The following is a 25,711-nucleotide window of genomic DNA, read 5'->3' as shown; positions in this document are numbered from 1 at the left end:
TCTAAACCCCAGTTTTCCCTTCTGTAAAAAGGGAATAAAAAATCTACTGCATAGATTTGCTATGGGGAGTAATGCGCAAAAAGTGCTCAACCATACTATTATCCAAATCCATATGATTTTATTGTTATTATTATTTTTATTACATTTGTGGTGCTTAGGATGAGTGGAGGAGACAGATATTGTGAACAAGTTTTCCATTGGGCAGAAAGAGTAATCTGCTGAGAAAAAAAAGTGTGGAAAATCACGGTGGGGTGTGTGTGTGTGTGTGTGTGTGTGTGTGTGTGTGTGTGTGTGTGTGTGTGTGTGTCTGTGAAAGAGAGAGAGACAGAGACAGAGAGACAGACAGAGAGAGAGAGAGAGAGAGGGAGAGAGATTCGTAGGCAGGGTGGAGAACTGACTTATTTGAAGCGGGCTTTGAAGAATGAGCAAGATTTCTGTGAGGGAATGAGGAGGAGACTGACGTTCCAGGACAAGGGATCAGGGGAAGCAAAGCGCGGAATTGTGAAAGCTCCTGGATCGTTCAGGACTTTGAAATCCGAACTCTTTGAATTCTGAACTAAAATTTGGAAAATCTCTGCTACTGATGCGATGGCATACGTTTTCAATGTCAAGCTTTCTGGCCATACCCAGTGAACCTAGAATTACACTTCTGTATATGTTCTGATGGCAATTGCTGCAAATCCACCTCCTAAAGGTGCATAGTTTCTTCCCAGAAATTTTCTCAAGTCGGTTGGTCCTGAGGAACTAATTTTAAATGCTTTACAATCAATTTAGTCTCTAAAGAGATCATCAGAGTTCCCTGTTCGACTTCCAGGAACCTGTGAGGGTGGTTCCAAATCTCACTCTGACGCCCGGCCTACCCAACTGTCGGACTGAAGCTGTAGGTTCCCCAAGACTGAACTGGAACCAGCGAGAGAGGCAGTCCTCCCCGCTTCCTAGAGAGTACACACTGAGCTGACAGTTGGATAGAGGGTACTAGAAAATGCCTCTCCAGGGACCAGGAAGAGGGATATATTTGTATAACGTTTAAATTCTTTGTTCTGTGTGGCGTAGGCCTTTAGTCCTTGCAGGGACTGTCTCCTGAGGAGCACGGTTGGGCTCATTATTTCTCGGAATGTTAGAATCATAGATCCGGAAACGGTCAGGTAGCGGCAGCTGACGGGGGCCTCCCCATCATCACCCGGACCGGACGGTGGGGGCTTTGGGAGAATCCCTCCTCTTCTTCTCATTCTCCTTCTCCTCTTTCTCCTCTCTTCCACTTTTCACCGCTGGCTCCTTCAGGAATCTGCGTCTTCCCTCCGGAAGCGCGCCTGTGGGGTGGGGAAGGGGTTGCAGGTGCAATCCCGACCCCAGCCCCTCTCCACCCAAACTTTTCCTTGTTACGCTTCTCTCCAAGCTTGTCTCACTCCAGCCCCGAGCTCCACCGCATTCCTCCGCGTATTCGTAAATTCCTCCAAGCAGGCCTTTCCAGAACTACACTAAGTTAGCTCCTTCAACCAAGCGTGAACCCTGCCCTCCTTCATTCACAACACTGGTAATAACTGGATGAATGTTTGCCTTTCCTGGTAGCTCTGAGGGTGAGGACAGCAATGGTCAAGTGTTTCTGCTGAATACCCAGTGCACAGCTTAGTGCCCAGATACCCAGTAGGCACTTAGTCAATACTTGTTGAATGAATGAGTGGACTCCTGATGCCCACTCCTTGATATAGTCACGTTATCTCAATTTATTTCTTCATGTTTCTGTTTCCCCCCTCTTGGTTTATCGTGTAGGAATGTGAGCACTAGAAAGAGAAAATTGGTCTCTGAATTGATGCCTTCGATGGATCAAGATGACGCGAATGAAGCATTGAACCATTTAGCACCTAGCGGGAGGGTACCATTCTGTGTCTCTGAGGGTTAAAGTTGTCACAAAGTGGTCAGTTTCCATCAAACTCTGTCCATCTTGCCCTCAGAGATCCAGAACTGGTGGGAGTACATAGTCCTCATAGTGGGGAGGAGACTACTGCTGTTGTGAGGGACTGAGAGAGAGAACCAGGGAGAGGGCTCAGAATGACACAGCAGGTGTGAAAAGAGGCTCCTAGCTTGGGATATATAGAGAAACTGGGGAAAGTGAGGCTTTAGCAAGCGTAGGGGTAACTATGTTGTTTCTACTCTCTTGAGAATCCTTTTTCTTAGTGATTTTCCAAAGGTAATCTCCGTAGGAAATAACACTGGTAATTGCTAAAGTATTGCAGCTAAGGATAATGAGATACTACTAAATCAAGTTTTTACTTTTTATTTTCTTAGAAAGAGAAGGCTATTGAAGACAAAGCAGAGAGAGAGATTCGTAGGTGCCTACTTTGAAGATTGGAGAGATGTGGCCACAAAACAAGGAATGCCAGCAGCCACCTGAAGTTGAAAGAGTCAAGGAACCGGATTTTCCCCTAGAGTCTCCGGAGGAAGTTTGGCTCTGAGGACACCTTGATTTGGGAGGTGATACAGATTGCACTTCTGGCCTCCAGAATTGTGAGAGAATAAATTTCTGTTGTTTTAAGTCACACAGTTTGTGCTAATTTGTTACAGTAGGCACAGGAAATGAACACCCATGCATTATGCAATAAACTCCATATGAGCAACTCTAGTATAGTAATTTGTAAGAAAGCCTAGTTTTCGTTGGAATAGTGGATAAATACACTATCAGCATTGACTTTCTTGGTGATGAATGCCAAAACAAACAGAAACTCCAGCGTTAGCTAACTTTCTCTATCAAGATATTATTTTTGACATAATCTGCACAATGTGTTCTTGTTTTACGACACCCTTGTCTGAGCCAAAACTTTTAGGTCAGGGAGACCCATGCCCCACCGTCTGCCCTAAGAAGAGAAATGCAGACAGCAACTTTATCAATGTATTGCATTATATTATGACAGCAACTATGTATATATATTTTGCCATTTCAAATGAGTTGGTTTAATTCCAGGTGCAACAGAATTCAGGATAGAACAAAGACTTAAGAACACACTTTGGCAGGATTCTGGGCTGGGTTTATGCAGATCTCATAGCTAAGGCAGAAATGGCTGAGAAGAATTAAAGACAATATGAGCCACTGTATGATTTTTTTTTTTTTTTACAAAAGTTTATTCTTAAATGTACAGTAGGTTCCAAGACAACGCTTCATTCTAGCTATAGGTGGCAACAGATGTTATGGCAGGGAATCCAGATGTTTAAACAGGAATGGAATTAAGGATCAGCATAGCCTCAGACACAAGCAACAGCTTACTTTCTGCCAGACTTCTCAATCCCACCTGTGGCCAGGGGGCTTTCCCCGCGGCCTTCGCTTTTAGCTCCTCGAGTTTCTTCTGCTCCCCCTCTTGTTTCTGCTTGAGTGCCTTATCTTCCTCGTCCACCTCTTTAGCTTGCTTCTTGGGCTGCTTCAGGGGCTTCTTCTTGCCACCTTCGCGGCCCGACCGCAACTATATTTTTAAATGATTCGAATCTTGGCGTTTCAAAATGAACCGCCCAACGCCTTTGGTCCTGGGGGCACTTCTGCAGAGACCGTGGTCCTCCTGAGGACTGTGCTCTCTGCTCCTTTCGTCGGGTTGCCTTTCTTTCCTAGAGTCCCCTCGGGAGGAGCCCAAACCACTTCCGGACTCGCTGTGTCGCGGCTCGGGCTGGACATCCCCGTCCACGGCGGACCTGAAACCCACCCGAGCCCCGCGGCCCAACGGGGCGGGAGTCTCGGATGCCCTGGTTTCCTCCCGCCCTACTCCCAGCTGTGGGGAAGCAGGGTGTCATGGGTCAGGATGGGTGGTGGCTGAACACCAGGCAAAAGTTCTACGGTAGTATTAGTGGGAAGAACCCTAGAAAAGAGTCCCGGATGGGAAACGTGTGGGAGAGTCGGAAGGGGTGGACTTTCACTTCTAGGGAAAATAGAGAAAGAAAAACAATAAGCCGGAAGTGGTAGCGTGGCCGAGCGGTCTAAGGCGCTGGATTAAGGCTCCAGTCTCTTCGGGGGCGTGGGTTCGAATCCCACCGCTGCCAAAGGTGTTTTTCTTAAAATTTCACATACTACAAAGTCAGTGCCTATCTTCCCTTCTTTTGACTTCTGTTTACCCAGGGGCCATAGATAACTGCCCTAAAACAATGCTCAACCGAAAATAACCGCTCAAATAATCTGTCTACTTGAGCAGCCAGTATATTCTAGGCACAATTCTAGACCCTGCGGATGCAGCAATCAAGTAACACAAACAAAAAGTGCTTTTATGCATACAGTCTTTATTACACACAAATGAATAGATGTCAGATTCCTGGGAAAGCCCTTGTAATTCAATACAAATCCTGCCAGTGCCTCCGAAGGAATAATTTATGTTCAAAATAATCAGTGTTCTTCCTCCAGCCTCTTTGCAGCGCTCTTTGTGTTTGGAACCCTAGTTATTCTGACCTGAGAAGAGGCTATGGAAAGCGCCAGCGCCTCGTCCCGCAGCTGCCGGACGCATCGCACCAGCGGTAGGTGCCTTCGCCCCTCTGGGTGCTTTCGAGTTCAGCTGCATCCAACACCTCTGTGGCCTGGGGTGGGCGCTCTCTTTGCTCTGAGCAGATTCTCGTGTCTCTTTCCCATCCTCCAGGACTTAGCTTGGAAATTGTTTCCGCCCGATCTCCCCCTCTCCCTCCTGCCAGCTCCAAGTTCCTTGCCTTCATGGAACTTAAAGCGTAGTGGGGTTCATGTAATAGTTAAGTTATCGCCCAAATATGGTTGAGTCTCTACCAAAAAAAAAAATAGTTCTCCATGTGAGGACTTTGAATGAAGCTCCCGATTTAAGCTAATTTGTCAACCTAGTAGGTATCTCACAGCATATCATTGTGGTCAAAACTCCTTAATTACTGAGATTGGACAATTTTTCTGTGTTTGGTCATCACTGTTTTTCAGTTTTCTGTGAAATACTTCATGCTTTTTGCCCATTTTGGGGTTGTCTTTTGCTTATTGACTCATAGGAGTGTTTATATTAAGTTGAAACATGTTAAATTGCCACTATTCAACCTCTTTAGCAATTCATGGGATTCAACATAAAATATTTTAGATAATAATTTGCCAAGTAAATTTGTTCCAAGTATCTTTTTTCATTTCATGAGAAAATTGTATTTTCACTTTCATTATGGTGATTTTGAAAAAATAATTCTTCATTTTAATCTAGTTGAATTTATCAGAAAATTAATTACTTTCCTTAAAATTAAACTTTTTTTGGTGTCTTGTTTGAGCAATCTTTTCTTGACCTGAGGGCATACAAATATTTTCCAAAACTTACTTGTAAAAGGCAAAATTTTTCCTTTTATAGTCTTGGCTATTCTTGGCCAAGAATTACATATATTTTTTTAAATTAAACTTTTTATTTTATATTGGAGCATACTTGATTAACAATCTTGTGATGGTTTCTGGTGTACAGCAAAGTGATTCAGTAATACATTTTTCCATTTAGGTTGTTACATAATACTGAGCAGAGTTCCCTGTGCTCAGTAGGTCCTTGTTGGTTATCCATTTAAAATATAACAGTGTGTACATGTCAATCCCAAACTCCCTAACTATCCCTTTCCCCCATTCTTCCCGCCTTGGCCAAGAATTATATTGCATTTCAACATAAACTTTAGAATCAATTTGTCAATTACCATAAAAACGCACCCTTGGGATTTTTACTTAGGTTGCAATGAATGTATAGATCAATTTGGGGGAGGACTGATATCTTTATAACACTGAGTCTTCCAATCCATAAAGAAGTATAGTCTTAGAGAAAAATAGCTAAGTCAGTCTTGAAAAATAATAACAAAGCAGTAGGACTTACCCTACCAGATGTCAATATACTTTAAAGCTATAGTGATTAAGCAGTTTTGCATTGGTGTAGGGCTAGACAACAGACCAATGGAACAAAGGCCAAGATGTCTAGACTCCACCCTCACCAACCCATCTTCAATATGATCATTGTCTTCCTATTGCTATGATCCTGACACCAGCTTTAAAAACTCTCAATTAACTCTCAATCCCATAGTAAGAAACCCTAAATTGAACTCCAGGAATCTTATGATATTTCCTGAACATTTAGAATGAACATTGTGAAAAGGCAATGAAGAAATTTCAGATATTTTACCTGGTGGAAAGAGAAGCTTTTGTCTTGAAATTTTTGAAGGACACCTTGTGAGCAATGGGTTAATCTTACTCTGCAATTATCCCAGGGCATAGAACTACAGTCCATGGGCAGGAGCTAAGAAAGACATTTCTGTACGTTTGTGGTTCTAATTCTGAAATCTGTATTTTATCACCCTTTTAAAAACTGAGTGAAATGGGCATTCTTTACTTCTTCTTTACAGGTAAAGTGAAAACAATCTCATGGTATCAATGTTCATGGTGAAATTTTTGTCTTTGCATTTAGAATTAATTAGGTTTTTAAAAGTGAGCTTTATCTGATGATTTTTCTAAGAAATAACTAAATCAACAACTCTTGTTTTGGTAACTTCACAGTTAGAACTACAAGAATCTTAGGGTTTCAAGAAACACTAACATGTTTGATTATTCAACTATGCATCTGATCTTTGAATTCCTTCTACATTATGCCTGTCTACCAAATTTACAACTATATAGCAGAGTCTATTCCACCTTAGGATCCCTTCTAAATGACTTTTTCCACAGGTAAAATATCCGAAACTCCTTCAGTGTTTTTTTTCATAATGTTCATTTTAAGTGTCCAGGAAGTATCAAAAGATTCCTGGAGTTCAAGATAGTAATTTGGGATTTCTTAACTGCAGGACTGAGAGTCAGTTGGGAGTTTTAAAAGCAGCTGTACACCTAAAACAACCAAAATATTGTAAATCAACTATACTTCAATAAAAATAAATTTTTTAAAAAGCAGGTGTCAAGATCATAGGAATATTTTAGGGAGACAATGGTCATGTTGAAGATGGACTGGTGAGGATGAAGTCTAAAAGTGTTCTATTTGGGCTCAGTACAGAGGCTTCTCAACTTTCACAGAGGGATGTCAGGCTTGCCACCCCCTCCAGTTAACTGGTGTCTGAAGAACATGATTCTCTGATCAATAACACAAAACATCAACACTCCAGGACTGTCCAGAATTTAAACTGGAATTGAAACCTTGCCAGATTCTGTTAAAAGACTGACTGAAGAAGTGACTTGAAAGGATGCACTGGAGGGTTCTCATGATGGGCTAAGGACTTTGAGTCCAAAATCCAAATGAACCTCATGGCCTGTGGGTTAAAAAAACATCCTGAACATGTGTATACATTTTCCAAAAGCATATACATGCTGTTGTAATTAACAAAGTCTCAGATTTTCTAGAACATGACAACATTTTGCCATCAAGCATTAAAGTACAACTACTTGTAGTGTGTGTATGCGTGGGGGAGAGTGTGTCCGTAAAATCTATTGATCATCAAATAAGGGGTCCTTGCAGTCAAATAAGATTGGAAAAGCACTGCCAATTCTCCAGACATAACCTAAACTCTATCCTTAAGTCACGTTATATCATCCAAAAGCCACATATACAGAGTGTCATCCTCCACAGAGACAATTTTAGAGTTATATCCTAAATGTTTTCATCTTGGTTTTCTTCAACAAACTATATAAGAAATGGCCATATAAAGGACATGCTCTAATTTCCTGTAGAAACTGAATGTAAGAAACAATGTTTAATCTGTCTTTTGTATAATAAGCCATGTAATTCCCTTTGGAATTTGTTACTAGAAAATTGTGTATCTTGGACTCCTTGTCCATATTAGATAATGTGTAACCATTTCCCAAGTTGTTTTCTATGAAACAAGAGCCCATGAAGGTGCTCCTCCAAACAGAATTCTTTCGTCCATCACTCTGGGAAAGCAGTGCTTCTTACAGTTCCTTTGTTTAAGATTCAGAAAGGACATTAGCATAGTATAAACCCTGAGAAGTCTTAAGGGAATAAAAACTTCCACCTAGCCAGCATTTCTCAAACTTATTATTTTAAAAAAACATTAGCTTGTAAAACACTTTTGACAAATGCTGGGGAACCCATTGCTCATCTCTTTATCAGTCAGGGAACTTAGAACTAAATTTAATTCTCAATTATGGTCATTATGTTAATTAAGTTGACACACATTTGCATCCTCTTCTAGGATTTTCAATTTCTATTTTAACAGCCTTATTGCATGTGGGTATTTAATTCTGTCTGCAGTAAGGACCTATAACATTTGCAAGAGAAAGGATAGATGTTAGACACTGAAAGACTTGAAAAGATAGATATAAATTTACTAATCTATTTGAAAGAGCATTTCATATGTCATGCAAACAGATATAGCAAATATTTAAGAAATCAACATCTTGAAGACCTTTTAGTGTATTTATAACAAAGTGGGTCAGGCTTCATGCTTTTTCCACACATACACTGCTGCTTGAGCAGTGTATACCTGACTTCTACTTATCTGTAATTTTAAAATCTGCCCTTGCCCTGCCTTCGTTCCCCCACTGAATCTCAGCAATTCTGATCCGTTAAGGAGAAGTACCATTCAGGCTTTAAGTTAAAGCAAAACTTGCTAAAGATGATCAATATTTATCAATTAAAAAATGTTCTGTGCTGAACTGAGGTATAGCTTCATATCCAAGAGATGTGGTGCAGGATTATGGAATTGCTCAGGTAAGTCTAAGCATTCAGTGGGCATTTGTTCAGAATTTACTAGTTAAGTGATCCACAGCAGGTATCTTCATCTTTTTATGCCTCAATTTCCTCATCCCATAGGGATGTTGTATGGATTAAATGATTAAAAATTGTAAAGAATAATGCCTGGCATGTGTCAAGCACTAGTATTTAATATTACAGTACTATTATCGATAGACAAAGGCTTGGAAGTGAATGTGCTCACTGAAGAGACACTGAATAGGAAGGTCAAGGACAAAGGTTTGGTGGGGTCTCACAACTAGGGGGTCAGGGAACCAGGAAGAACCAATACAGGAGACAAGAGGGACCAGTGTAAGAAGTAGGAGAAATGAGAAAGTGTAAACACCAGAATCACTACCCTCAAGTGTTGGTGGTCAAAATATTGATGAATGAAAAGGTCTGAGAACCGGTTACTGGAGAGAGGGATTTCCCATTCTCATCAAGTTTGTGGGTTCCCCACACTCTGTGTTTTCTTTTCTTATGTCCAGTAAGATTTGAGCTCACTCTGAAAGCTTTTCCACACTCCTCACATTCATAAGGTTTCTCCCCAGTATGAACTCGCTTGTGTCCAATCAGAGCTGAGCTCTGACGGAAAGACGTGCCACACTCACTGCAGGTATATGGCTTCTCACCAGTGTGGATTCTTTTGTGCTGCCTCAGGACTGAACTATAATGAAAGGCCTTTCCACACACCTCACATCTGTAAGGCTTCTCTCCGGTGTGGATTCTTTGATGATTGGTCAAGTTTGATTTCCCACTGAAAGCTCTACCACACTCTGAACATTTATAAGGTTTCTCTCCAGTGTGGATTCTTTGATGGATGGTAAGGCAGTACCGATCCTGGAAAGTTTTCCCACAATCCCCACATCGATAGGGCTTCTCCCCAGTGTGTTCTCGTTCATGAGCCCTGCGTTTACAGTTATGACGAAAGGCTTTCCCACACTCCTTACACTTGTAAGGCTTCTCTTCAGTGTGGATTCTTCTATGTTTGGTGAGCTCTGCCTTGCTGCTGAAGGCTTTTCCACACTGAGGGCACCCACAGTGTTTCTCCTGAGTGTGGATTCTTGTGTGTTTGCTTAGGTCTGAGCTCCGGCTGAAGGCCCTCCCACACTCACTGCACTCATAAGGTCGCTCCCCAGTGTGGATTCTTGTGTGTTTGATGAGGTCTGAACTCCCGCTGAAGGCCTTCCCGCACTCCTCACACTCATAGGGTTTCTCCCCAGTGTGGCTTCTGCCATGGATGATAAGGGAATGCTTAAACTGAAAGGCCTTCCCACAGCCACTGCACTCATAAGGCTTCTCCCCAGTGTGGATGATCTGATGCATCCTGAGACGGTTCCTGGTCTTGAAGGCCTTCCCACAGTCGCTGCACTGGTGAGGCTTCTCCCCACTGTGCGTTTTTTTATGTCGGCAAAGAGCTGATCTACTGTTGAAGGCCTTCCCACACTGGCTACAGTTAAAGGGTTTCTCCCCTGTGTGGATTATCTGGTGCATAGAAAGCTGATTTTTGGTCTTGAATGCTTTCCCACACTCATTACACACATAGGGTTTCTCGCAAGAGTGAATTCGCTCATGGAGAATAAGGTCAGAATGCCAGCTGAAGTTTTTGCCACACCTGGCACATTCATGGAGTTTCTTTTCTGTAAGAACTCTATATGGAATACTTTTTGAGTTTTTTCTAAGTACCTTCTGGTTCTTTCCTTTCTTGAAGGTCACTTTCTCACAGCGTTCTTTCTCTTCTCTCAGTTTCTCCCTCATAGGCATTTCCCATTGATTCTCTAATTTGACATCTTGTACACAAACTTCTCCAACCTCTGGATCCTGGGAAACAACTTTTAGGAGACTTCTAAGTTTCACCCAGCAGACTTCTCCATTTTCAAAAACCGCCTGTTCTGAACTTGCCTTCTCATTCTCAGGCCGTGTCTTGGCAGCTGATACTTAAACAAGAAAATAAAAATGTCAGATGTTCAGAGGAAAGGAAATAAGTGGGCTGGAAGAGATGAAGCAATGGTTAAGCAGTTGGAAGAGTAACTGACTTTCCCATGCTTGAAAAATTGCTAACATTATGGCAAGGTCAAAATAGGCTGAACTACTGAAAAGTACTAAGATATTTAAAACTGAGTAAACTTTACAAAAATCCTTCCAAATCTACTCATGTTCTAGAATCTCCTAGTTTAGTGAATGACAACTTCATACACCTAGTCACCTAAGACAGGAAACCGGAAATCATCTTCAACTTCTCATGTATACTCACTAACATTGTATAAATGTTACCTGTGAAGGGAGCTGCAAAGTGGGTGCTGAAGTGCCAGCACAGCCTCCTTTTTAGGGGTCCTCTGCTTTGCTCCTGAGAGTGGGCCCTGGAGAGCCATATTTCTGTGGTGTAACTCCACCCATCTGGGTAGGGCAAATTAGATCTGGGCAAGACCTGACCCAAACCAGCACAGATTCTCTCTTCATGAACTTTGGAATCATGATGTGAAAGCAGGTAAGGCCAGGCGCTGAAGAGAGCTAGAGCTTTAGCACTTAAATTTGAGAACCAGTGGCGGTGGGATGGTATGTCGTGTAGGGGAGGGAATGCTCTGCCATCAGGACTGAGAAGCAGAGAAGATCCATCTGCCAAGAAAGTAGAATGAAGCAGACCCACAGAGTAGCAGAGAAGACAGCTGGAGAGTGGGACCTGATGGCATTCCAATCCCTTCTTGAGCCTCATGTATACCTGCCCTTAAGCTCCATGACACACCCTGAATAATAAATTATTTTTCTTTTGGTTAAGCTAGCTGGAGTTACTTTTTACAGTTGGTAACCAGAGTCCAAATCAATCTCTTATTATCTCTTAACTCTATCCCGTCTCCTTCACTTCTACTGCCAGTGCCTTCTCACCAGCTAACTTTAATAACCCTCAAATGTCCTTTAGTCTGCCTCCCCTCTAATCCATCCTCTACACTGCTTCCAGATTATTCCTTCTAAAAATCAAATCTAATCACATCACTCCTTAGCTTTAAACACTTCAGTGGCACTCCACAGTTAACCAGACAGAAAGGAAGTGAAGTGTACAGTCAAGAGCCCCAGCTCACTGTCTGGGTTCAAATCTTAGTTCTGATACCTAATACCTGTGCAAACTTGGGAGGATGTTCTAACTTCTCTCAGTTGCTTTATCTATAAAATGGGATCTAGACTATCTACAATAATTAAATGAGTCAATGTATGCAAAGCATTTCCAACACAAAAATAAGTACTTAATCGATCTTAGCTGTTATTATAAGAATAAAGTTAAAGGTCTGCAGTTTATCAAAAGCTCATTCAATTATGACCTTGCCCCTGTTTACTGCTCCTGTACTTTCCCCACTGGCTACTCCAAGTCCTTGGCTCTAGTCACACTGAACTATTCACAGTTCACATTCTTTTACTCCTCAATACTTTCCTACTTGTTATTCCCCTCTGCCCCTCCTTCAACTAAATGACCTCACTTATCCTACATAACTTAATTCAGTTGTGATTCGTTCTGCAGTCTTCTGGTCCCCAGGTCAGATTTAGATGCTTCTCCTCTATGTTTGTATATACCAGGTACATATCCCTATCTACATATCCCAAGAACTCCCACCATACTGTCCTAAGTAATCACTTATTTACTTACCTGCCTTCCCCACTAGAAAATAAGCTTCTGTAAGTCAGAGCTCACCCATATCTTATCTGACTGCATATCTCTAGAACCTTTTATAGTACCTGGCATATGACAGTTGCTCAATAAATGTTTTTTAGATGGAAAGAAGGGAGGAAGGAAGAGTAGGCAATGTGGACACAGCAGCTGGAGTTGGCCTAGAAACAAAGGACAAGGGTTTTTTTGAATGACAAATACAGAAAATAGTTTGAATGAAGAGCTGGTAATATTTCATGACTGACTAGATAAGAGGTGCAGGGAATGGAAAGACAAAGTAAGAAAGAGGTAGAACCAGATAGAGAAATAGGGAGAGCTTAATGAAGAGACAGCCTTGGAGAGAGAGATGAATTTGACTTTAGATAGGTTGCTTTCCAGGTGACAATGGGATATTCAAATAAAAACCAGGAGTTAGAAACAGGAGACTGCTGCCCAGGAAAGAGGTAAAGGTTAGCATTATCAATGTGGCAGGCATCTGCATCAGAGCTAAGAGCTGAAGCCATGAGAGAAACTAACTAACTTCACAATAAGAGAGAATAGAAAAGGTAAGGGTCAAAGGCTCAGGTCTCCAAATGGGGGAAGGTCCTAAAAAAAAAAAAAAAAAAAAAAAAAAAAACTGGAAGCAGAAAGGCAATGCTCTCTGAGCACTGGAGTAAATGATACACAGAGGGGAGATGAAATGTCTGAGCCTTTTTGGAGGACTAAATTGCAAAAAGCCTATATTAGATAGGTTGCAAACAGACAATTAGATAATGACAGAATAATTATCCAAACCGTTTGTTTGTTTTCTCTGCCTTAAGATTTCCTAAATAGATTTCCTTCTGGGCCCTTCAGGATGGATGACCCACCACTAAGAACATTCTACATCCATTTTGTCACATGGAACACAGAAGGGGACTGACAGCTTCGCTGGCACTCACCTGGGTAGGAGCAGTTCAGGAACTCCCTGTCCTGTCGATCCTGAACACAGAGCTCTGCCTCTTGCTCCAGATGGGAGATCAAAGGAGGTTTAGGAAATGGAAATCCTGGTTGTAGAGAAGGAAGAAGACAGTGTGTAGAGCAACAGAGAACTATCCTAATGCTTACCCTGACCCCTCTGTCTGCATATGGAAACAGGAAAGAAATGTCCATTTGGGTAGAGAAAAGGGTTTATTCAGAGGTCTGGTAACATGTAAATGAACAGGTCTAGGGAATTTCTCAGAAAAGTCAATACTCAGAAGGGCAAAGAAGGAGATTCTGGGAAATAGTCAGTTGGTTGTATTTTCCCAGTTCTTTTTATGAGGATGAGAGTCTGTAGAGGGAGGTTTTCAGCCGCTAGGAAGGAGTTCACGACTAGGAGTTGAATGCAGAAATTTAATGGAAAATGAGAGGCCTGAGGAGGCAAGAATCCAGGCAGAACAGAGGTTAAGTGTCTCCTTTTTACCCAGGAAGAGTTTCATTGCAAAGAATTAGAAAACAACAACTAGGTTAGCCAGAAAATTATCTTGCTATGTAACAGGGGGGCAACTCAAAACTAATTTGGGGGAAGATATTGATGATATGGAATGAGAGCTCTGATTTTCAATATGAGACCCCATACACATCAATAAATAAATCAATTAAAAGAAAAAGGAAGGGAGAAAGTACTAAGCCAAGTGCAGGGAAAGTCCTTACCAAGTGATACCACGTTCCCATAATTTTCCAACATCACATCTTTATAGAGGTGCCTTTGAGCATGGGTCAGACACTGCCACTCCTCTTTACTGAAGTTCACAGCTACATCCTCAAATGTCACTGCCTCCTGAAACAATATGTCCCTGCTGTCCTGGAGAAAACTCCATAGTTCCCTCAGGAAACAGTGGCAGAAGAAAGGAATTTGTAGGGAGGTTTACAGAAGTGAAAGGCTGTTACTATTTCGTGTATATTTGGGGATGAGGTGAAAGGTAGCATCAGCTTTCAATAGCTAAAAATAATGAAAGAGGAAATAATCCACAAGTTGTTTGTCACCCAACAAAGTACCCTCATGAGAGGAAGCACCTGGACTTGGGAGGCGTAGAGCCAGGGAGGGCAGCGAAAATAAGGCCACACTGAGGGGGCAGTGATACATTTCCAGGAGGGAAGGAAGGGGCCTTAGCTCACTTGAGGCTGGCTCATCAGTGTGATTTTTGCTCCTGGCAGGTTTCCTTGGCTTCCATCTTCGGCCAAGGTAGGACAATGAGGAGATGGCAGAGCTGAGAGAAGAGAAATAAGCCAAGAGGCAATTCAGCACAGTGTTGAAACCTGCTTTCATCCTCTCCTCCCCAAATGTAGAAGTTTCCAAAGCTCTAACCTAGGGATTAAGTCTACTGCATTACAGTATCCTCCTTCTTCATTTTTCCTCTAGTCTCAGTTTCCAGTTTGCGGAGCACAGGCTCCGGACCTGCAGCATCAGAGGCCATGGCTCACGGGCCCAGCTGCTCCGTGGCATGTGGGATCCTCCCGGACCAGGGCACGAACCTGTCTGTGTCCCCTGCATCGGCAGGCGGACTCTCAACCACTGCGCCACCAGGGAAGCCCTGGCTTCCTATATTTGAACGTTGAAGTCATTTTGTCCAAAAAGACTTGGGGTGGAGGTGGAGGGAAAGGAATGAAGGAGAGGTATGGATCAGAAATATCCAGGGATAGGCCCAAAGCTTTTTTCTTTAGGTAACTTAATGGCTGGTCAAACTCAAGTTAGTTTACTAGAAAAAAATTTTTCCCTTGTTCTTCTTAGAGAAAATTACTTTCCCCCTTTGATTCTGAGTATCTTTCCTGTTAATTCCCTAGTATTAAGTGATACCGCTTCCTCCCAACTGCCCTCCCAGTATAGCATAGCACACACAGCTTTTAAAATGCAAAAGAAACTTTCTCAGAGTGCACACGTGACTAGGTATAATTCATATGGATTGGGAAAGAAGTACAGTTTCATATTACTGATCAATGGGGCCCTGTTTTATTCCTTGCAATCCAGCTCAGCCTTTCTGTAGCTTCAGTGTTTATGGTGGTTTACCTTTCTTGATAGTCATCAACATATTCCCAAGTCCAAGACCATTCCTTTCTGGTCCGAAATCATCTACTGGTAAGTCTCTAGGATAACCCCTTGGCCTCAGGACCCCAAAACTATCATTTCAATTTTACCAAAACCTCAATTTAGGAGTAAACTGGCTTCTTTCCACAGAAATAGGCCAAGAAGACTTTTCTTTGATCTAGGCCACCCTTAACTTAGGATTAAGAACAGGCCTGTGTTCAATCATTGTGGGTTCCATACAGTTTTCCCACTATCTCCTCTGAAAGCCTGTTACTTTATAACTCTTTGTCTCAAAAAGTTCCCAAACCACCTGGAAGGCGCAGAGCTCACAGCAGATACATGTTTTGCTCTCAAATGTTCCATAACAGTTCTTTTCCTTATAACATCAATAAACTTAAACATCCTAATTGGGTTTTTTCAATCAACATTTTATAATGAACATTTTCAAATATACAGAAAAGTTGAAAGAATTGTAGAGGAAACATCCATATATTCACCACTTACATTCTACAATTAACATTTTGCAATATTTGCTTTATCACATATCTGTCCCTCTAACTATCCGTCTCTATCCATAAATTCATTTTATATTTTGCTGCATTTCAAAGTAAGTTGAAGACATCAGCATACTTCACCCCTAACACTTTATGATACATATCATTAACTAGAGTTCAATATTTGTTTACATTCTTGCTTTTGAAGTAAAATTTATACAGTAAAATGTACAAGACTTAAATTTTTGACAAAGCATACCCTATTTAACCCAAACTCTCCTCCATATACATCCCAGTTGGATTTTTACCATATCTTCTTCATAAATTAGGAAAGTTTTGTTACCTTGTCATGGCTTTTTTTCCAAGTGTTCATTACATTAAAAACTGTTTTTAATTGTGGTAAAAAAACATATAATATGAAATTTACCATTTTAACCATTTTTAAGTGTACAGTTCAATAGTGTTAAAAATATTCACAATGTTGCATAATAGATCTACAGAACTTTTTCATCTTGCGAAACTGAAACTCTATACCCATTAAACAACTTATTTTTCCCTCTCCCGAGCCCCTGGGTAACCACTGCAGTGATTTTTTTTTTCCTAGCCTCACCGAGGCTTGTGGGATCCTAGTTCCCCAAGCAAACGTGGCCACGGCAGCGAAAGTCCTAACCACTGGACCACCAGGAAAATTCCCCCCACTGTAGTGATTCTCTCTTTTTTTTTTTTTTTAGCGGTACGTGGGCCTCTCACTGTTGTGGCCTCTCCCATTGCGGGGCACAGGCTCCGGAGGCGCAGGCTCAGCGGCCATGGCTCACGGGCACAGCCGCTCCGCAGCATGTGGGATCTGCCCGGACTGGGGCACGAACCCGTGTCTCCTGCATCGGCAGGTGGACTCTCAACCACTGCGCCACCAGGGAAGCCCTGTAGTGATTCTTAAACTCTATTTTTTAGCCTCAGAATTTGAAAGGTCAGTTTCTGCCCTCAAGTTAAAAATGAACTTGGGGGAATTCCCTAGCGGGAATTCACATGTGGGAGAGAGTGAAAGCTCCAGTCTCTTCCTTTTCTAAGGACACTAATCTCATCACTGGGTCCCCACCCTTATGACTACATCTAAACATGATTACTTCCCAAAGGCCTCACCTCTAAATATCATCACACTGGGGGGTGGGTTAGAGCTTCAACATACGAATTTTGAGGGGACACAAACATTCAGCCCATAACAAAACTATTTGTTAAAGCAGTGTATAGATATTATCCAGGGCAAGATTAACTCATTTACATTTTATGTTAAGTAATTGTAAACTTTATGGCCCTGAAAATCACCTATAGGAAGAGAATTCAAGATCTTTTGAGAAAAAGAGGACTTGGATACTCAGGTCAGATGTGAACCATAAAATTATATATATATTTTAAAATGAAATAAAATGAACAACGAAGTTAAGCAATATTCATTATTTTCTACCTCTCCTAAATTTGTGATAAACATGTCCTATATTATTAATTTTCATTTATGATTACCTATACAGTGGAAATTTCAAGATTTCTCTTCTGGAAGTTCCAATAATATGCTTAGAAATTCATTTTACGTTCTTTTTCTTTGTAGGTAATATATACTAAAAGCCTATTTTGGGGGTGCCCAGGGGCCTAGTCCTCTAAAAGTCTGTGCCTTTCAGGGTCTGATTTTATGACTCCAGAATTGTTAAATACCATCAGCCACTTCTATAGAAATCTTATCCACTTTTCTCTTCATATATGCCACCAAAGAGCATTTTTTTTTTTTTTTTTTTTTTTTTTTGGTGGTACGCGGGCCTCTCACTGTTGTGGCCTCTCCCGTTGCGGAGCACAGGCTCCGGACGCACAGGCCCAGCGGCCATGGCTCACGGGCCCAGCCGCTCCGCGGCATGTGGGATCTTCCCGGACCAGGGCACGAACCCGTGTCCCCTGCATCTGCAGGCGGATTCTCAACCACTGCGCCACCAGGGAAGCCCACCAAAGAGCATTTTTAAAGCCCAGCGCCACATTTCCCCATCTTCCTTTATTCTTCTCAAAGCTACATGACAATACCTTTGCTCCTTCTTTTGCCGTGGCTTTATCTTCTATTTCTGAGGTATACCTATACTATAATTTAAAAATCTCTGGGTTAACACATGTACAGAAATAAAATTATCTACACTCAAATTTTACATGTTGGTAAAACTGTGGTTGGGAGGAGTTACTGTATTATACCACAAGTTTTATATGTTCAAATATTCATGTACACATATTTAAGCTACTTATCATACATAAAGTTGTACATATAATAAGTGAATGAATACATTCAATATCTTTCATAAACTGCTTTGAAGAATCTTTTTTTATGAATCTTTATTTTTTCAAAATTTGGTTTAAGATGAGGGCAGAAACCTAGTAATTTAGTTCCTCTCAATACCAAGGCCAAGCCTAATATAGAAATAACAGATTTCCTATAAATACTCAATAATGAGCATATTTCCAGGCCCCAGGAAGCATCTCCCACTTAGTCTGTGTCCCTGCCCCATTTTCAGCTGCCATATCGCCTGCCACAATACCCTGTATGCATTACCTCTTTCCTGCAGGAGCTTGGTATCACGGATACAAAGCTGGTTTGATGATCTTGGAGTCTCATCTGATACCGCCACCTATTGCAAGGAAAAGAATACATTTGGAGAGGTTATGGAGGGATGGAAAATGTATGGGAAGCTGCAACCAACTATGAAGTTCTGTTCATGGAAATCAACTCCCAGAACTACCAAAAGGGGTGAGAAAATCAGGGACTCAGTCCCTGATATACCTTATGAAAAACAGAAATGGCATCCAATTGTTCTATAACGTAAAATGATCACCAGGCCATCCAGGAAAAAAAGTATTTTGAAGGAGAAAACTTCCACAAGGTCAATCCAGGCCCACCACACTCCCACTGCTTTCCTCCTTTCTTGGACTCACTTCTTCCTCCTTGTGATATACTGCAGACACTCCTCTTTTTACCTGCTGCATCTTTTTACCCAGCTTTCTTTTCCAGTCTTCTAACACTGTCCCAGTTTCTTCTCTGCTGGTTGGATCCAGCTCTCAAAGTCAATCGTGGCTTTGCCTGGACAACCAGTTTTGAAGTGGCTCCAGGGGATACCAGCCTCCTTTCAGGGATTTAAGCCTTGATGGTGCCAGCCAAAGGGCCTCTCCTGACCCACAGGGCAGCTGCTTTTTGGCTTGATGTGTCAAATACTGCCCTGGATTTGGGGTTCATCAGCAGTACTAAGCTAGTGGTGATCCCATACCTTATTTTCCTGCATATTCGATGAAGGGAGGAGAAAAGAGAGGAATGTGACCAAAGCAAAAAGAAGGAATCACTGAGAATCTGAGGTATCTATGGGAGATGATGGAGCAGGGGAAGGCAAACTGAAAATGATAATATATCCAGAATACAACCTCCACTGCCACTATCTTGTCCCAAGCCACCATTGTCTGCATTGCCCTACAGTACGTTAGCCATCCAGCTGGTCTCCTGCTTCTCTCCTTGCCTTCCACCTGCCTCTTTTCAATACAGCAGAGTAGGCCATTTAAAACTTAAGTTGGATTATTTTGTCTCTCTGCTTAAAACCCCTCAATGGGTCCATCTTACTCAAAATAAAGAGTAGCATAAAAGGCCCTAAAGAATGTGCCTTTTGAATCTCTCTTGTTCATTCAAAATAAAAGCTTAAGTCCTTACAATGGCATACAAGTCTATAGGGTGTGCTACTACCTCTCCTACTATTCTCCCCCTCATTCACCCGTCTTCAGTCACACAGATCTTTCTCTTCCTTTTTAGGCACATTTCCATTTTAGGGCCTTTGTACTGGCTGTCCCTTCCACCTCAAGCTACCCTCACGATGAAAAATCTTGCTTCCTTCAACTGTTTGCTTGTACGTAATCCTCCCAAGGAAACCTACTCTAGGTCCCCTATTTAAAATTACAGCCTACCCCTCCTTCCAATCCTGACATGCCTTACCTTCCTATATAGCACTTTATCACTTTCCAGCATGGTGCATAAGTTACTTATAATCTTTCTATTGTTCATTGTATATCTCCCCTTCACTAAAATGTAGGCTCCCAGGCTTTTGAGGGCAGGGATTTTTGTCTATTTTGTTCACTGCTGTATTCCCAACTTCTAAAACAGTGCCTGCACCAGAAGGCGCTCAGCTAGAAATTGGGTGAATTAATGAATGTACGAATGGATGCTGGGGAGGGAAATAAATGGAAAAAAAAAAAAAAAAAAAAAACAACCGGGGTAAGAGGCTGCTGAGAGCAAGAAGAGCGGGAGGGAGTTAGGGATGCAGGAGGAAAAGGCCCTTGTTTGGCAGGAACCCGCGGCGGACCCCAGCTCCCGGCGGACCGGGCTCCAAAGCCCCGCCCCGACCCCGCCAGCCGTCCCGGGCCCCAGGGAGCGGGTGTATTTAAGTGAACCAGGTGGTGGTGCCAGGATCCTCCCAGCAGCACCTCGGCGGATTCGGAGACTCCAGTGGCAGCTTGGGAGCCCCTCGGCTAAAGTCTCGTCCCACGCTGGCTGAAGACACAGACCTTCCTGCCGACATTCTCCTCTAAAAATGAGAAAATAGAGAAATCTATTCTAGCTCCACTTCCTAGTCCTTCAATAATCATTTCCGGTGACTTTCTAGGAAACCTCAACTCGCTGGTCGAGGAATTTCCCTAGAAAGCCTCCGCAGACTCCAAACGTGTTATTGCATGTTCTTCAGAATGCATCTCTTAAAACAGAACCACAATGTCATTATCCCACCTAACAAAATTAAAATAATTCCTGGGTACCATTTAATACTGAGTCCGTATTAAAATCTCCCAAATATGTAAAATACGCTGGTTTTTTGAATCAAGATCTAAAGTCTGCAAACTTTATTTGGTTATTTCTCTTAATCCTCTTTTAATTTAGATTTAGAATAGCTCCTCCATCTTTCACTTTTCCCCGCATTGAGTAAATTGGGTCATTTGTCCTGAATGTTCCACATGCTAGCTTTGTCTGTTTGCATCCTCATTTAATTTGTTTCTCTAGCCTGTATTTGTTAACTAGATGTTAGCTCTAAAGGTTTAGAGTTTGGTTTACCTTTATGGGTAAGCATTCTTACGTGGTGCTAAGTACTTCTTTTTGCTTTATATCAGGAGTCATATGATGTCTGATTATTTCACTCTTTGTGATGCTAAGATTGATCAATGAATCAGCACTTGCTAGTTGGATCCCTCCACGTAAAGCTCCTCATCAACCTTTCATCTGGTGGTTTCATCCACTGATGATCTTCGGCTGAATCAACCATTTTATTGCAGAACTGGGATTTTCTAATTCAATATTTTTTTTCACATTTATGAGTTGGAATTCCTTTTTAAACAAGGATTTTATCTCATTAACCTATCAATTCAGGGTTATTTGGTTATCCTGAAATGTCAGTTCAAACAGGAAAGACAAAATAAATGTTTACTTTTCTATTTAATTGCTAATTTTCAGGGTAAAAAGTTGTGCCCTAGGTGCCACGGCCACTGATACGTTAGCCGTTTTTCAAAATGGCCATCAATGAGCACCGCCTTCGAGTATTCATACTCTTGTGTATCTCCTTCCTACATTTTACCAGTGTTGGTTTGTGTGACCAATTGAGTATGGCAGAAATGTTACGTTACTTCTAATATTAGGTAATAAAAGAAACTGTGGCAAACCCAGTGTTCATTGAAGCACTGTTTACAATAGCCAGGACATGGAAGCAACCCAAATGTCCATCAACAGAAGAATGCATAAAGAAGATGTGGTACATATATACAATGGAATATTACTCAGCCATAAAAAATAATGAAATTGTGCCATTTGCAGAAACGTGGATGGACCCAGAGACTGTCATACAGAGTGAAGTAACTCAGAAAAACAGATATCGTATATTAATGCATATATGTGGAATCTAGAAATATGGTACTGATGAACCTATATGCAAAGAAGAAATAGAGACACAGACATATGGACATCAAGGGGGGAAAGGAGGGGTGGGATGAATTGGGAGATTGGGATTGACATAGCTACACTATTGATACTATGTATAAAATAGATAACTAATGACAACCTACTGTATAGCACAGGGAACTCTACTCATTGCTCTGTGGTGACCTAAATGGGAAGGAAATCCAAATAAGAGGGGATATATGTATATACACAGCTGATTTGCTTTGCTGTACAGCAGAAACTAACACAACATTGTAAAGCAACTGTACCCCAATTTTTTTTAAAAAAAAGAAAAAGAAACTGTGGTTTCTATCTTGATCTCATTTTTCCCTTTCTCTCAGATCACTCACTCTAGGGGAAGCCAGCTGCCAGGCTGAAAAGAGAGACCCAGGTGGTAAGGAACTAAAGCCTCCTGCCAACAGCCATATGAGTGAGTCTAGAAGTGGATCCGTCAGCTCCCTGTCGAGCTTCAGTTGACTGCAGCCTGGGTCAACATCTTGGCCGCAACTTTAAGACAGAACTAGAACCAACCCCTAAACTGCTCTCATATTCCTGACCTGTAGAGACTGTGTGAGAGAATAAATATTCAATATTTGATTCTAAATTTGGGGGTAATTATGCAGCAATTGGTAACTAATATTTTTTGTTGTTTTCTCTTTTTGAGCATTAACTCATGGATTTTTAAAAAACATTCAAAGACTCTTAATCAATTGCATTTTTTTTTTCTTTTTCTTCTTGATGTTCAAATGATTCCATCTTTGGCCAGTGGGTGTCCCTTTATTTTGTTTCCTGTGTCCTTTTCATCTAACTCTAAGAGTCTTTGATGGTTTTCTTGCCTTCTGGCAGCACAAGATATTTCAGGCTCATTTTGTATATTTCCTGTTCCAGACCTGGAATAAGCCATTTCTCCAAGGAGTCTTGGTTCCTTTCAGAGGGAAGAGTGATTGCACAGCTTTGTGAATGGTCATAACTTCTTTTAAAGCTTATCAAAATGAAATAAAATTAATTATGGGATTGAATCCAGGCTAAACCACTTGGTACCTGTGTGCATGAGAACCTAAGCAAGGTATACATCGTGCCCCAGTTTCCCCAACTATAAAATAGGTCCAGGGTAAATACCTAATTTTTGGAGTTGTTATGGGGATTAAATGAGACAATATACAGAAATCATTTAACACATCACCCGGCATCAAATTTCATCATTAGAATAATAGAATTGCAAGTCTGAAAGATACCACAGTGATGACCAAGTACAATTCGTTCATTTCACACTTGAGAAACCTGAGGCCCAAGAGATTAAAATTTTGTCTAAAACCACAAAGGAGGATAAAATCAGAAGAGAAACTAATGACTCCAGAGTCTTGGATCTCATACTTGGGCTATTTTGATAAAAAGCAGTCTCTCCAGCCCGATCAGTCAGGGCTTTTATTTATTCAGAAACAAAAGAGGTTAGAAAGTACTTGGCACATTAGTTATAAAATGGTATTATGGAAAGTTCATCAATCTTATGTTCTGAAGACCTGATTGCTGGCTCTGCCACTCACTAGCTTGATATTTTGGTCAAGTCATGTAACTCCTATGCATCTCAGTTGCTGCATCTGTAAAACAGTAACAATAAATCCTTTAATCTCACTCATTGTGAGAGTGAAAATACAATATACGGTATATGAAAGTGCGTGGCTCATAATAATTGTTAAATAATGATAATTATATTTAAAAAATTCCTTCAATCCTCCAATTTAATACAAATGTATCCTTCTCCTCTAAAGGAAATTGGATTTTGATTAGACTTATCCCTAAATCCCTAATTCTGAAACTGAGTTCAGTGAATACTGCACAAAGGCACTGAGCAAGAGGCTGCAGGAAAGATGCTATGCATGGTGACCCACTCTTCAGGCTGAGTAGGTACAGTCTTTCTTCCTGATATCAATCTACTTAACAGTACTAACGTCCAGTCCACATATACTCACAGGGTATATTTATGAGAGACTTTGCTATAACCTTTGCTGATATGAAGATACTTTACTTCCACAGCAGATCCTTAGTATATGACTTTAATAATCTAGTCCAATTGAGATATAATTTATTTACATTTTTCTTGGTTAACCCCAATCTCATAAAATGTCCTAAATAATCTCCTAAAATAATTAATGCTGGAATTTTGCCAGGGATCCATGTCAAGCTTTTCAGCCTAATTCCACAGTTCATCTTTTTTTAGTTTTTGAAAATTTGGATATTTGCCAGTCTTAGGCATGAGTCACACTCCTAAAAAATGGCCTCCAGGGGCCCTGTGCTAATCTGCCTGAAATTCAGGATCCTTCAGGCAATTTTATCTGGGTAGGAAGACTTGCACTCATTTAAGGCAAGTAGTTACTCTTTTACTGTCTCCTTGTATTTCCTGAAATTTAATTTCCTCATACTAATGTTTGTCCTACCATTCCCAATTTGAAGGTCATGATCCTTGATGGAGAAACAGAAGCCTGATTGGTGTTAAGTAATTCTATGGCCCCTCTGCTGTCTGTTGAAATTACCAAATTCATTTCCAGGGGCTTTTGAAAAAAAATAACAAACATTTCAGGCATACAAAACAATAATATAAGAAACACTTAACATCTATCTTAAGATATAAATATTACAGATATAATTATATCCCCTTGTCTATTCCTCTCCAATTCCTCTCCTCTTCCTTCTCAGGTTAACCACTATCCTGATATGATGCTATTATTCCGATGCATGTTTATATACTTTTAGTACGTATGTGGGTAGATATAAACATTTTATAGTATAATTTTCATTTCCCTAATTTTATACAAATAGTTTCACTGTACATATTTAAGTTTGAAAGGCTTGATTTGATTTAGGTTCAATATTTTTGGCAAGAATGCTTCATAGAGGTTATTATGTACTTTGTACATACTCAACTTCATGGTTTTGAGATATATCCTTAATGAAAAATGTATCCTTAGCTTATTCATCTTATCTGTCACAGGTAATTTTCATTTTCCTTCCAACAGTCTTGTTCATTATTCTGAGTATTTTTTCAGTTCAACTCAGAACTTTAGCAAGTATTTGTTTTTTGTCTTTGAGTTTATGGATTTCATTTTGTTTATATTGGCTGTCTTTTTGAAATAATTTTCTTGGAGTTTCCCCTTCTAAAAAGATTATGTCCCATAATTTTATGCTAGCCAGTTCATATTCTAGTGTAGGAAAGAATAATCTAAAAAGTATTTGCCACTTCCTCAAATTTTTAAATATATCTTTTGTGCTTAACTTAATTACTTAAGTAATTAACTTAATTATTTAATTACTTCTCTTCAAGTTTCTACTGCTAATCATTATACTGAAATATAACATACTGAAAATGTATTACAGAAAAATATAATACTTTAGAAATATAATATTTTGGGAAATACAGCATACATTACTTATAATGCATGCTTGTGGGTTTTCATAATCCCCAAATTATAAGATATTTAAATGTATGTGACACATAGTTCTCTTTTAAATAAAGCTACTGATCAGAGGCAAATACTGATATTAGTCAATGATGCTTTGCAGCAATATTTTTTCAGAATCGTTTCAATTCATTCATTTAACAAGAATTTCTTCAGCAACTGTTATAAGAGCTTGGGATATAGGAATGAACAAAACAGTTAAAGATCTCTGCGTGGTGGAGCTTACGTTCACGTAATTCTGATTAACTCGTGCTTTCATTTTCTTTCGTTGTTTTCCCTCTTCACACGCTGAAGAAGATCAATTTCATATTCAAGCTCATCTGTTCTCCATGTGGCAACAGGTCCAAACTAGCAAGCAGGGACCGGAACCGTCGAGCTTCTCAGGGTTTGTAGTGCTGGACCAAAGAGAAGAGTCCTCCGAGGGTCCTAG

The 25,711-nt window shown here is 40.7% G+C and overlaps 1 protein-coding gene, 1 non-coding gene and 1 pseudogene across 6 annotated transcripts; 1 reads left to right on the top strand and 2 right to left on the bottom strand.

Moving 5' to 3' along the window:
• Positions 1-3,139: 3,139 nt before the first annotated feature.
• Positions 3,140-4,939, bottom strand: LOC131764217 (translation machinery-associated protein 7-like; annotated as a pseudogene).
• Positions 3,939-4,020, top strand: TRNAL-AAG (transfer RNA leucine (anticodon AAG)). The gene has a single exon. It is a non-coding gene; the product is annotated as a tRNA-Leu (tRNA).
• A 3,859-nt stretch (positions 4,940-8,798) lies between the features above and the next one.
• Positions 8,799-25,683, bottom strand: ZNF311 (zinc finger protein 311). Of its 5 annotated transcripts, none has more exons than XM_067006602.1 (8): positions 25,508-25,671; positions 20,332-20,432; positions 18,805-19,142; positions 18,425-18,500; positions 14,443-14,534; positions 13,978-14,104; positions 13,245-13,349; positions 8,799-10,603 (listed from the first exon to the last, which is right to left on the bottom strand). In XM_067006602.1, exons 3-8 carry the CDS (start codon positions 18,853-18,855, stop codon positions 9,027-9,029), a joined length of 2,028 nt encoding a protein of 675 aa, XP_066862703.1. In that variant the 5' UTR covers positions 18,856-19,142; positions 20,332-20,432; positions 25,508-25,671; the 3' UTR covers positions 8,799-9,026. The 5 variants fall into 5 exon arrangements, with proteins under 5 accessions (XP_066862703.1, XP_066862704.1, XP_066862705.1 ...); XM_067006603.1 differs by having other exon boundaries at positions 13,978-14,101; XM_067006604.1 differs by having other exon boundaries at positions 18,847-19,142.
• Positions 25,684-25,711: the final 28 nt, after the last annotated feature.

The sequence above is a fragment of the Kogia breviceps genome, chromosome 10 (genome assembly GCF_026419965.1).
Source record: "Kogia breviceps isolate mKogBre1 chromosome 10, mKogBre1 haplotype 1, whole genome shotgun sequence".
NCBI classification, from domain to species: Eukaryota; Metazoa; Chordata; class Mammalia; order Artiodactyla; family Physeteridae; genus Kogia; species Kogia breviceps.
This window is presented reverse-complemented; position numbering and strand designations above follow the sequence as displayed.

Excerpts from the sequence above, each read along its gene's own strand:
- ZNF311 (XM_059077184.2), bottom strand. The coding sequence starts at position 18,855 with ATGCAGCAGGTAAAAAGAGGAGTGTCTGCAGTATATCACAAGGAGGAA. Across the intron at positions 18,501-18,804 it reads TATATCACAAGGAGGAAGAA|GTGGCGGTATCAGATGAGAC; the intron begins GTGAGTCCAAGA and ends TCCTTGCAATAG. Across the intron at positions 14,535-18,424 it reads CAAGCTCCTGCAGGAAAGAG|CTCTGCCATCTCCTCATTGT; the intron begins GTAATGCATACA and ends CTCTTCTCTCAG.